This window comes from Abrus precatorius, unplaced genomic scaffold, assembly GCF_003935025.1.
Source record: "Abrus precatorius isolate BTA unplaced genomic scaffold, Abrus_2018 Scaffold8, whole genome shotgun sequence".
Lineage (NCBI taxonomy): Eukaryota > Viridiplantae > Streptophyta > Magnoliopsida > Fabales > Fabaceae > Abrus > Abrus precatorius.
The window spans coordinates 5861220-5874159 of NW_020874428.1; the positions used below are offsets into that span (position 1 = coordinate 5861220).

At 32.1% G+C, this 12940-nt stretch overlaps 1 protein-coding gene across 1 annotated transcript in view; it reads left to right on the forward strand.

The window, feature by feature from the left end:
- Positions 1-294: 294 nt before the first annotated feature.
- The window catches only part of LOC113874137 (coenzyme Q-binding protein COQ10 homolog B, mitochondrial-like), a 56514-nt gene continuing 43868 nt past the window's right edge, over positions 295-12940 (forward strand). Inside the window, exons 1-5 of the mRNA XM_027512359.1 lie at positions 295-506; positions 602-797; positions 1296-1427; positions 4966-5055; positions 8783-8877. Of these exons, the coding sequence (XP_027368160.1) occupies positions 295-506; positions 602-797; positions 1296-1427; positions 4966-5055; positions 8783-8877 (725 nt within the window). The remainder of the gene's footprint in view (positions 507-601; positions 798-1295; positions 1428-4965; positions 5056-8782; positions 8878-12940) is intronic.

Sequence of the window (12940 nt, forward strand, 5' to 3'; positions counted from 1 at the left end):
AATTAGGTTTCACAAAATTATCCAAAATCAATTTGAGTGTATATTTTGTTTTATTAATTTTATTAATTTCAATATTTAAAAATAAATTTAAACATCGAAATATAATAAATTTTATTTTTAAAAAATTATTATATTAAAAATAAAATATTAATAAATATTTTCTACTTTTGTTATTCCATAAGAATATTTCTCGGCATTTGAGAATGAAACATTCCAATACGTTTGGCGCTTCCATGGTTCTGGCATTGGGAAGAAGAAAGCCTCTTCGCACAATCCCTAATTAGGTTTATCACAATGCCCCCATTTCTCTCATCCTCCAACGCGCTTCGATCCCTTGCATCTCGCAAACGCAATCTCACCCAATTCATTATTTCTTCCAATGAGTGTCTTACTCGCATTCCCACCGCCTCCTTCAACAATGCCGTTCAAACGAGGCAATTTCTCGGACGTGGAAATGGCGATCAAGGTGTTCTATCCAAAATTTACGAGGAGAAGCGCGTTTTGGGGTAACGCGATTCTGTTTTAAAATTTTAATAAAAGCATTTGATCGAGCATTGTAGGCATCATTGCTGTTGTGTTTGTAAGCGGATTCGGTTTTCAGGTACTCTCAGGAGCAATTGTTTGACGTTGTTGCAGCTGTGGACTTGTATCATGGTTTTGTTCCCTGGTGTCTAAGGTCTGAGATAATTAAACACTATCAGGATGGATCATTTGATGCTGAATTGGAGATTGGATTTAAATTTCTTGTCGAAAGTTATGTTTCTCGTGTTGAGTTGAACAAACCAAAGCTTATAAAGGTTAATAACTTCCTTTACTTTAGAAGATAGTTACTTTTCTTCAGTAATATTTTCTAACGTTTGCAATCAATAAATAATAAGTTTTTGTTGGATTTTGTAGCATTTTATAGCATTAATGTATTGAAATGCATTGAATTCTGTAATTTTTAATAAGAACTTACTTTATATGGATTCTTATTATGTATGTTGCAGATGTTAGAAAAACTGTTTTTAAGCTGCATTCACAATGCTTATTATGGCCAATGCAGTGATAAAAATTACGTGGATCTTACTCATTATTTAAGGGGTTTCATTGATTTTTTGTAGTTTTCAATAAATTTTAATAAGAAATTTAGAGTGTTAGAAAAACTATGTTCCTAGCACTCCTCTTTGTGCTTTTGGAAATATTGATGGCTTATATACATGCAAGGTTGTTCTATTATTAGTTTTGCTCTTCATATATACTGCTGCTTGTTTTGTTGTACTTTTACACATACTCTATGTATTTTGTGTTTTCAGACAACTGTGTCCAAGAGTACCCTGTTTGATCATTTAATAAACATTTGGGAATTCAGTCCAGGCCCAGTTCCAGGAACTTGCAATCTATATTTCTTGGTGGATTTCAAGTTTCAGTCCCCACTTTATAGACAGGTATCAAGCAGTTGATCTGAATCTGTTATTCTGAGCTTCCTTTTAATCTTTATGCTTATTTGATAACTTGCTTTTTCTTTCTCACTTTTTACGGGCTTGCATTGTACCCCTCTGCATGTAACAGCTTATGATAACCCCTTATGGCCCACCTACTTCATTCACCCTTGGTCTTGGCCTAATCAGTGGATTCCGGAGTTTGGAAACCGGACCAGACCGGACCGGCTAGTAGGACCGGCCCAACGGGAAGCCAGTATGACTGGTTCGGTTGATCTTCTGTAACCAGTAGCTCAAAAACTGACCTTTGAACTGCTAAACTGGGCTTGAACCGGTGAAAACGGTAAGAACAGGGCGGTTTTGGTCTAAACCAGTTCTGTCGTATAAATGAACACATTTTAATATATATTATATTATTTCGTTTGATTATAATAAAATATTAACTTAACAAAATATTTAATATATCAAAAAGCATATTAAAATAATTTCATGTAATAAATATATTTATGAAAATAAGATATGATTTTTGTTATTAATATGTAATAATATTAATTAATATGAATTTAAAATATTACTTTATTATATCGATTTTTATTAAATATATTACATAAATCAGAATATCTACATTTAATTATCACCAGATTGACCATAGTTGAACCAATAAACAATAAACCATTACCTTCATCGGTTCAATGACCGGTCTGGATACACGTGTATGGTAAGAAATGTTCGTTCAATGTTGCTGGCAAAATACGGTGGAATACCATTTCTGGTATCTTGCTGCAAAAACTTGGAAGCTGCAAAAACAACAGAAAAAACTTGTCCAGAAACATTGAACAAATATATAAGAATTATATCTGGGGCTGGTGTTGATGAGATCACAGAAAATCACTACCTGAATTATTATTAGTAGAAAGAAAAGTCATCAATCAATGGAAAAGTAACTGCAGGAAGAACGAACAAACATCCAGGAAGATCCAAATGCCATTAACTATAGATTTGCCAAGAAACAGCCAAGTCAACTGAACAAGTCAAACCTAATTAAGTTAGGAATATCACACTAGATCTGAGTGTCAAATGTAGCAGAACAAAGCCTAAGGGAGCCATTTAAACTTGGCAAAAACGAGTGATCGTTTTTCTAAAATCAACTTAATCAAAAATGCATTTAGCGTATTTACTTCTATTCCCTGCAACTATAGGTCATTGTTTTTTTTTTTTTTTTAATCATGTGGTTTAAAGCCACCAACTTGACTTACCTGCACTTCCATACATGTTACTAATAGGAAAAAAAAATGAAAACCCGAATTAATGAAAAAAAGGGGATTAATGACCCCCCAAGCCCAAACCTAGAAACCTCATCCCTAAACCTAGAAAAATAACAAATGAATCACCATCTTTGTATACACACGAGATAAAAGAATCACCTTCACCTTTAGAGTTCAACCAAAATATAACTCAAGTTCAACGTTTTCCCAATCAATAGTGGGGGATTTTCCTCAACTAACTACAATTCATTCATCAACTCACAAAGAAAGCCACAACCAAAACCCATATTCAATTCTGATAAAACCTCCTGTTGTCATTTGACCAACACCACTGTCCCACTACAAAAAACCTTGTCCCTACCCTCATCATTGAACTAATAAAGGCTCTAGTTCACAATTCATTAGTTTGACTTTAGTTGAATTTCTGTTGAATTAGTAACTATTAAATGTATGCTTTTAATATTATATTATATTTTAAGTAATAAACCAAGATGAAAAAGAATGTCCTGTGGTTGGAGGGTGTTTTGTGGATTTTAGCCACCAAAGATTGGTCCAAGGTCCTAGGGTGCTTCCACCATTCAGCCAAAAGGCCAAACAATGTGATAGTAAGAATAGTTAAGGATTTGATTATGGATGCAGCAGCAAACTTAACACGTCATCTAAAAGAGTTTTATGTAGTCTGCAACTGCATCGTGTCATTAATATTAAATCTATTAATCTCTATAGTCCAACCAAAAGACTTGACCTTATAGGCAGCCTTGAGCTTCCAAAGGGGTTTAATAATTGGTTAAAGCTGACAATGGGAGGGTCATATGCCACAGTGATTATTATTACCTTCTCGAAAAATCCTCAGCTATACACACAGGGTTTCCCAGTGTTCTGTTTTTTCCTTTTTAAACAAATAATTCATTACGAATAATTTTACCTGTTGTTTTTCTGTCAAACACACGGATGTGTGTTAGTATAGAAAGACAAAACTCAATGCATCTTGGTTCAGTTAATGTATTTAATGTTTGTTTCTGAAATATGCGGTAAAGTTAGGATTATAAAATTAGTGCAATGAAGTTGATTTGGAAGAAAACTTTTAGGTTTTGCTTAGGCTGCATATGCTACTTCTAAATTGTTCTTGACATCTCAAGAGTAATGGTTCCATAATTTAAATTCAATGCTACTGTATAACTTCTTGGTCTAGACTTGCTAAATGGTTGCACATGGTCCAGATAGGTAAACTGATCACTGCATAAAGAAATTAACTACTGTCCAGTCATCTGGCTTATTTTCTCTTCCTACTTGTACATTATTACTTCATGATAATTATTATGCAGTTATGTTCTAGTCGACATATTTGAAATGGACTTGTCCTAACTTAAAAACTAGCTCAAGGGGAGAGGATTGTCCTAGTTTCTTAAGACGTACTTGTTTTATATCCCTAACCTTATGGGATATCTTAACACATTTGACTCATGTCCAACATTGGACATTTAAAACATGAAGTTTGCGGGACTTAACATATGTAGGTAGTTTCACATTAAGATTGAATTGGTTCTATACTATATTGAAAATGGACTTGCCGAAATTTTAAAAGCTAGCTCAAGAGAGGAAGATTATCCTAGTCTTATAAGGAGTGCTTTGGTTATATTCCTAGCCTAACGCAACCCATTTGGGCAAATGGTCGGGATACAATTCTTTTATTCTTAAGCTATGTTTTTTTTTAATTGTGTAGTTACTTTTCCATCTTGGTACTTCTTATGAATGGATAAGTTAATTATAAACGTAGTCATTACCTTATGTTCAGCCTTCCTAGTTGTGGGCCTTTTGTTTCTTTTATGCCCTTTATTCCCCTTGATGGATATAGCAACTACTATATTTCTTGTTTTGAGTTGTAAACTATTAACTGAATGGTTAGCATGAATTATTTGTGGGATGAGTCATGGTTAAGTAGAGTTTGACCTGCATATTCCAGCTTTGATATTTTTATTTCAGAAATAGTGTTGAGTTTTTTTCTTATGATAAATTACTAGAGTGCTTGCATATATAATTTTAGTTGCTGTCATAATATATGGTTTCCTATTACGAATTTAATTGCTTTGATAGTTTTATGGATCTTTGGTGCTATTAGAAATTAGTACCATCAGAGGCTTTCTGCTACAAATTTATATCGTGGATTGGCTGAGAGCTATTATGCCTGGATATTTTAAATGTCATCTAGATTGTAGTTATAATTTGTATTTCTGTGAACGCTTAACAAATATATTTTTGACTCTGACTTTCTTGCTCAGATTGCATCGATGTTCTTTAAGGAGGTAGCCTCTAGGATGGTTAGTTCATTTCACGAGCGTTGTCATTTAATATACGGACCAGAAGTGCCGGTACTTGGAAAGGCATAATGTTGTTCTGTACATCACCATCAAAGTTACTTGAATTCTATTTAATTCGCAATTTTAGCATTTTAATTGGGTGGGTTTTTGGTTGTTCACCACTCAATGCTGATTATTCTTTTATTACTATAATGGAAAGGCTATTGATTGAGCCTTATCTTTTTCTAATCCCAAGATGTTTTAGAAACTTAAGTCATCGGTTCCAGTTCATCTTTCTAAAGATCATACATTTACTGTCACTAACGCATGATGAGATCAATTCCAAAAGACATTTGGGGTCCTAATGGAAAAAGCAGTGCGAAATTTTCACTTTAAATCTCCTAGAGGAAGTTAACATGGAAACCATTTTTACTCCTTGATTTTACCATTACAAATATTCTTTAATGTTCAATGTTAGAGTTGTGTGTAATTAATTGTTGCCTGGAGATTCTGCTTCTGCAAATGGGTTTCATTACTAATTTTGCGTTGCTATAGATTGACTCTTGTTTCATGCACTGCTATGGATCGGTCTGAAGTCGCAGGGGATATACGATAAGCAAGCTCCGTAGGCTGTTAACCTGTCAGAGCAACGATATCCGATCTTAGTGTAGATAAAGTATAACTGCTTGGGTCACAAAAGACCAACCAACAGCCTTTTTACGGGCCCATTTATTTTAAAACATAGCAGAATTAAACAAAAAATCAATTTTGATCTGTTGAAGATAATTGAGATACGTGTTGAAATTAATTTTAATTATAAATTTTTATTAGAATGTGTATTTTCATTGAAAAGTATAAGAATTGATTTTAAAATTTTGAACAAACGGCACTACCTTGGTTGTTCAGCTGCACGTGAAAATGGAGCATAAACAGTCTGACAGGTTAACAGTAATATTATATTGATCCTTATTGATGATGTTCCTCGTCTACAACCGCCGTGTACACAAAAAGGCCCAACAACTTTTGTGTTTTCTGCTTGCTTGTTTGTGTAAATTATCAATAAACATGTCTGATTTAATTTGACCAAAATACAAGCCTGATTTTGTACAAGTATAATTTTTTTTTGGGGGGGGGGGTGGGGTGGGGGTGGGGGGGGGGTATAATCATATCTATGGAAGATAAATGTGAATTCTTTCCAGTCTTAAAAGGTTTTTAATTTTTTTTGGTTAAATATCAAACGTAGATTTTGAATATTTAAAAGTAGTATTTATTAAAAAAATATTTATCAACCATTATATGAAAGTCCATTATTTTAAATGATGTGTGAATTATACTTTTTTTCATTACAATGATTTTAGACTATGTTTGGATGATACATTTCAAATGAGTAATTCATGTTTATGAAAGAACTTTTTTGCAAAGAGAAAGAGAATTTTTTAACACGAAACTGCCACTTGTCAAAAACTTTCTAGATTTAAGATTTTCATGTCATTTATAGCTTTCACAGATATTTTGGTGTTAATAACACTAGTTTAAGCATTATCACTCTATATATTACACCATTAAAATGTTTTTGTGGTAATAACATTAATTTAAGCATTATCACTCTCTATATGTTGCACCATTATGATGTTCTAACAATGGTGCTGCAGTTTTTAGTGTTAATAACACTAGAAATATTTTTTTCTTAGAATCTCCACTTCAAACTTTCCTAAATTCATGGTTAAAATAAAGTATGTTTAAAACAATAAAATTAAGAACATTTAATACAAATTATTTTATAAATCAAACTTAATGTAAACTATAATAAACAATTAAAAATTACTAATTTTATATAATAATTTTTTTATAAAGATATAAAATTATTAATTCTTCTCATCATTTATATTAAATAAAGTGTCATGTTTCACACTTGTCACACTCCAAATTTACTTTTTTTTTTACTTGTTTCAAGTAAAACAATTATTAACAAAAGAAAAAATAATTCTTTTTATTATAACTTAAGTCTTTCATGCAAGTGGTTCATTATTAATTTACTTCAATTCCCATCATTCAAGATCATTATATTTCTCCTCGAAAGATAATTTAAATTATCACTGAGTTCAATTAAAAGATATGTAAGGTCATACCATAATAATCAAGAATTCCACTCATAACAATATCAAAGTTACGGATGTAACAACTTTATGTTAGAAAGCATGACTTAAATTTGTGACAACTTCTTGGATTAAGTGTTTCACTTAATTCTCTTTGTGTTTTAGAGAAAATATTTCTCTCAATGTCATCAAACTAAGACTATACTATCATAGACTTCTCCTATTCTTTATCTCCACTATTTATTCACAAATATGGACAATTTAAGAGGACTTAATTTGGTTATAACTTGGTTAAAGTAAAGGTGGATATAACATAGAGTAGTAACTAAGAACCAAAATAATCTAAAAAAATATTGGAATGTGAGTTCAAATATGAAAATACATAACAATTTAAACTTTACGCAAAAATCATAATTCACTGTTGTATAACACAATTTTTTTCTTTTTTTATCTTTCTTTTTCTATTTGTCATTGTTTTTTTTTCTATTATTATTTTTTAAATAATTTTTTCTTTTCATTTTAAGCTTTTTACAGTTATATATATATATATATATATATATATATATATATATATATTTACATACACACAAACACAATTGAATACAATCTTGTGAAGAGTTTGATGAGGTGTTAGCACTTTATGAAAAGCTTCTCTAACACTCTTTCTTATCTCTTTTTATTTTCAGAAACTTTATTTCACTTCAGATTTTAAATTTTAAATTATAAAAAAGTAATAATTACGTTCTGACAAGATCATTTATTATTTGTCATTTTCTATGTTAGTATGTTATCTTAGCATGGTGTATTGGAACACATTCCAATAATTTAATGACAAAAGAAAACTCAATGAACACAAAAGAAATCTACCATCAAATAGTCTATTAAAAATTTGAAATTAATTTTATGTGCTCTGTGGTATTGTAGATCTTTCTACGTACCATTACAAACTTTTGTAAGTGAACAGAAGAAGCGATAAGCAGTGAATTTTATTTCTTCTATCTTCATGTTTGGTTATCCTTTATTTTATTATGTTTTCATATTTGGTTTATCCTTCTTCACATTGTTTTTACATGTTAGGTTCTATCAAAGGATTTTATTATGAACTTTCCTTTCAATGTTTTTTTGCCTTCTGCTTTTGCAAAGAATCTTTCAAATGAAATCATAAGGTAACATTATGCATGATTCTCATATTTTTTTTCCTATAGCATAAGTTTTATATGCAGATATCTAAATTGATTAATATACAGGATTTTAAAGAAAATGATTCCAGAATATCAAAGGTTAGTGTAAAATATATTTATAAGAGGAAGTTAACAAATCTCTCACATTTAGTTTTAACAGCCCACTAATATCTTCAAGAGATATAACATGTAGAGAAACAACCCATTAATTATTTTTTCTGATCATCTCATTTATGCCTAGCTGTAATATGATTAAACTTTCCACTTCTTTCTTATGAATTTGACTTTAGCATTTATCAATATTGTGTATAAATGAAACAATGTATTGAACATAACTGGGATATCAAAATGTTGAAAACTAAAGAATTTATAGTTTTAAAAGAAAGTTAGGTTGGATATTATATTCCTTTATCTCTTACTTCATTCTTAGTCTACCATAATTTTTTCAGTTGTACATCATTCTTGGCTTTGTAAAAATATATGCATTTGATCTTTATTGTCTGTATTTTTGGTTTGTCTAAGGAAGTTGATATGGATGCTACCTTTAATATCCTCTTGCCTTCTCTTTTAGCAAAGGATCTTTCGAATGCTGTGAAATTGGAGGGTGAAATTACAAGGTTTTGTATATTTAACAAGCATGATAAGGTAATGTTAAATTGTAAGAATGTTTTTCTTTGTAATGAGCTAATCTTTTAATAATCAGTTGTGTCATATGTAGGATTTGCCAAAATCGATTCTAGAGTAATAAAAAAAATTAGTATGCAAGAACATGACTTATGGAAGTAAGGAGATCCAATTGGTAATGTTATGGAAGTAAGGACACAATTGATTGGTAAAAATTTTTGCTTATCGAATGGGTGGAAGAATTTTCAAAAGTTTTATTGTTTAGATAATCCTCATGGGTATGTTTTTAAATATGTGGGTGATTTGAATTACCACATTACCATTTTTAATCATCTCTCAAAGAAAATTTTTATAAGAACCTAAATATGTTAGAGTATAATGATGAAGGAAATGTAGAACATCTAATAGTAGAAGGTGAACGCTTTTCTATTTTATTGACTGATTACAAAGCTATTGGCAGCCAATTGGTCTATTATACCCTTTATATATGAAATTTTCTATTTGATTTAATATAATACTGAACTAATTATATTTATTTTGTAGAACTTACCAAACAAAGTGGCTGCAAAAATCTCAAATGCTAGAATATAAGCTTGCCAGTTGTGTAGTCCAAATAACATGACAGTCAATTACAAGATTCCCTTACATAGAAAATGCAATGCAAAATTTGGAAGTAGTTGGAGTTTGTTTTGCAAGATAAATAGATTGAAGAAAGGAGATATATGTATTTTCATGTTTGATAAAGCAAGTCCTGCAGTTGTTAATGTTTCTTTCACAAGATCTTAGTTTAATGTATATGTTTTTTTTTATAGAGATTGTTATATACTGAGTTTAATGTTCATTGCTAATATTTGAATACAAATTGGCTTTTTGGACACCTTTCTAGTATGTAATATACATGCGAATTTCTAACTGTAACATCCTCTTATTTATTTATTTATTAATTGGTGAATTGTTTGATATTAGATAGTGTTGAAATATGCTTGAGAATGATTTATGGGTGTTTTGGTAGAAGTCTAGTGTAGGGAGTCTCACTCAAGCGAGACTGAGCTCCAAGAACCAAAAGATTCAAAGGCATTCTTGCTCAAGCGAGATGAGTCTCGTTCAAGTCTCGCCCAGGTGAGAGATGATCTCACTCAAGCGAGCAGAGATCTCGAGTAGGCGAGATGAGTTGCTTAAGCAAGGACTCACAAGAAAAATAACTAATTTTCTGGACATCTTCTCGCTTGGGTGAGAATGACTCTTACTCAAGCGAGAATAGCAAAATAAGCTTGGAGAACCATTCTTTGGTATTCTAATCCAGGTGAGAAAGGACTTGCTCAGATGAGAATAGTCTCCCTCAAGCGAGAGCCCACTCACTCAAGCGAAAATGCACGAGAATTTAGGGATATTTAAGGCATTCCAGTCTAGAAACTTGCATTACAATTCAAGAAATCTCTCCTAACTTTTTTTCTCTGAACTCTCTTTTCTTCCTCAAGAGAAAAACTTTTGGACTCTGTAATTACTCTGAATCCGAGCTTGAATCTCAATTCTAGGAATCGTTGGTTAGTATCTCAGAGCTTGACTCTTCGTTCTCACCTCTATTTTTCTCTGTTTTCTCTCTTCTAAAGGAGCACTCTTCTCTGTAATCGTTGGAATATCTTAGCCTATTGGACCACCTTTTCCATTGACTCCATCCCTAAACTATCTATTTGAGGTAAGGAGAGCTTTATTCCATTACTAATAACATGTTACGTTGTGCTCATGTGGACGTGTCTTTCTTGGTTGTGAATAGATGTTTGAATGAACTCGTTGATAAAATGTGTTTTCTTATTCTTGATGACTTAGAATAGAATGTGTATTGAATATATATATATATATATATATATATATATATATATATATATCTCCAACTTACTCTTCCCTTAATGAGTCTTATGATGTTATCTCATAAATTCATTATAGATAAGGAAACCCTTAGGAAAGACTTTTACTCTGAGGATTGGAAACCTCAAAGAGAGTGGTTCTTTCAAAATTATAGGGGAAAAGACAGGTCTGCTATCCAAGAGAAATTCTATCAATTTCTCGAAAAAGTCAAACAAAATATTCCATTCTTTGATTGGTATCATGCTTATACCATTCGAAATAATATTAATTATCCCTGGCAAGAAGATGTTATTAGTACCTCCTCTGCTAATGTTATAACCTGGCAAATCAAAGATGGACAAATAGTCCAAAGTGATTTACAGCTGACAGGCCCTTCGGGTGAGATCAGTAATGATCGTCCCTGTCTGTAACAACGCCACGAACTAATGGTACCGAAATATTTCTTTTGTACAGTTCTTTGTTTTTAGAAAATCCTTTACTGGAAGTACAGCAGTTCTTCGTTCTTTTGAATAGGGCTGTAGCAGTAAGTCCCGTATAGTTGAAAGGGCAGTAAGGCTAATTTGACGATGCTGTATTCAAAAGAAACAAAAGAACATAAGAAGCTGGTGGCTATAGTAAAAGAATTTTCAGAATTTTGTAAAAAAAAAAAAAAAAAAAAAAAAAAGGTCCACAAATAACCAGATCCAGTTGAATAAGTTATAAATAATTAACAGATGTATTGTTACGGAACCAAATGAGGGTGATGAGCCAGATGTTTTTATATTATGTCTAGACTCTTACGCTCTTTCTCTCGCATTTCCTTTCGTTCTGGCTCCAGTTCCTCCTCCTCCTCTCCAACTAAAACCAATCTCTTTAATGACCAGGAGAATCATTCTCCTGAAATTACACCCAAACACAACCTCTTCGACGAAGAAGTTCGTTTTGAAGAGATCAACCAAAGTATGGATGACTGGACCATCCCAGTCATTCCTCAGGATACTTTATATGTTCCTGAAGGCCAACCTAAGAAAAACAGTTCTGATTATATTATCAAGACTGTTGAAAATAATATCCCTTTAGGGAAAGGTATAGGGGAAGAATTTCATCTCCTGTCTAAATCCTCCCTCAATGACCATAAAAGAAAGTACAAGTACCTTCACATAGGATGTGTTCAGGTAGCAATTAAACCTTTGATAGACATAGGCATAGATGCTGCTGTCTTAATTTGTCTCAGAGACATTCGTCATAATAAATTTGATGATTCTCTCATAGGAACAGTTGAAACCAGTCTCGGTCAAGGTCCGATTTATTTTAACTGTTTTCCCAACAAAACTGTGAGTCTTATGGATGAAAACATCCTAGACTCCTTATTTCTTAATATTTGCTTTCATGGGTTAGACATGAAAGAGGGATCTATTCCCGCCGCATTAATCTATAGGATTCAGTATAAGGTCATGAATTCTTGTGCCTCTAGAGTCCTTCTCAAGCCTCAAAAGGGAGAAACTACTTTGTTTATCACTGATATGACAAAGGCTAATGTTTCTCTACCTAGAATTATTAAATGGGATGAGGTTACTCTCCCAGAAAAATGGGTGATGGATAAAGCCTCACCTAGTGTTCCTCGTCCTGCTCCTCAAATACAGGACATCTCACAGGACAATTCTGGAAAGGTTGAAATAACCTTTGATAGGAGAAACTCTTTCTCCTCTAGGATCGATGCTTATAGTAATCGATCTAATTTTGTCTCTGCTAGGAGATCTTTTTCTTCTAGATCTTATGTTAGACCTGATATTCCTAGGTCTGTTAATCATGACCCCTCTCTAAATCTTCAAGGTTTAGACACTTCTTCTAGGATTCCTAGAAATGTTTATCAGACTTCTGAAAAAGAAGACGAAAATCAGAGTATCCAATCTCCAACTTACTCTTCCCTTAATGAGTCTTATGATGTTATCTCATAAATTCATTATAGATAAGGAAACCCTTAGGAAAGACTTTTACTCTGAGGATTGGAAACCTCAAAGAGAGTGGTTCTTTCAAAATTATAGGGGAAAAGACAGGTCTGCTATCCAAGAGAAATTCTATCAATTTCTCGAAAAAGTCAAACAAAATATTCCATTCTTTGATTGGTATCATGCTTATACCATTCGAAATAATATTAATTATCCCTGGCAAGAAGATGTTATTAGTACCTCCTCTGCTAATGTTATAACC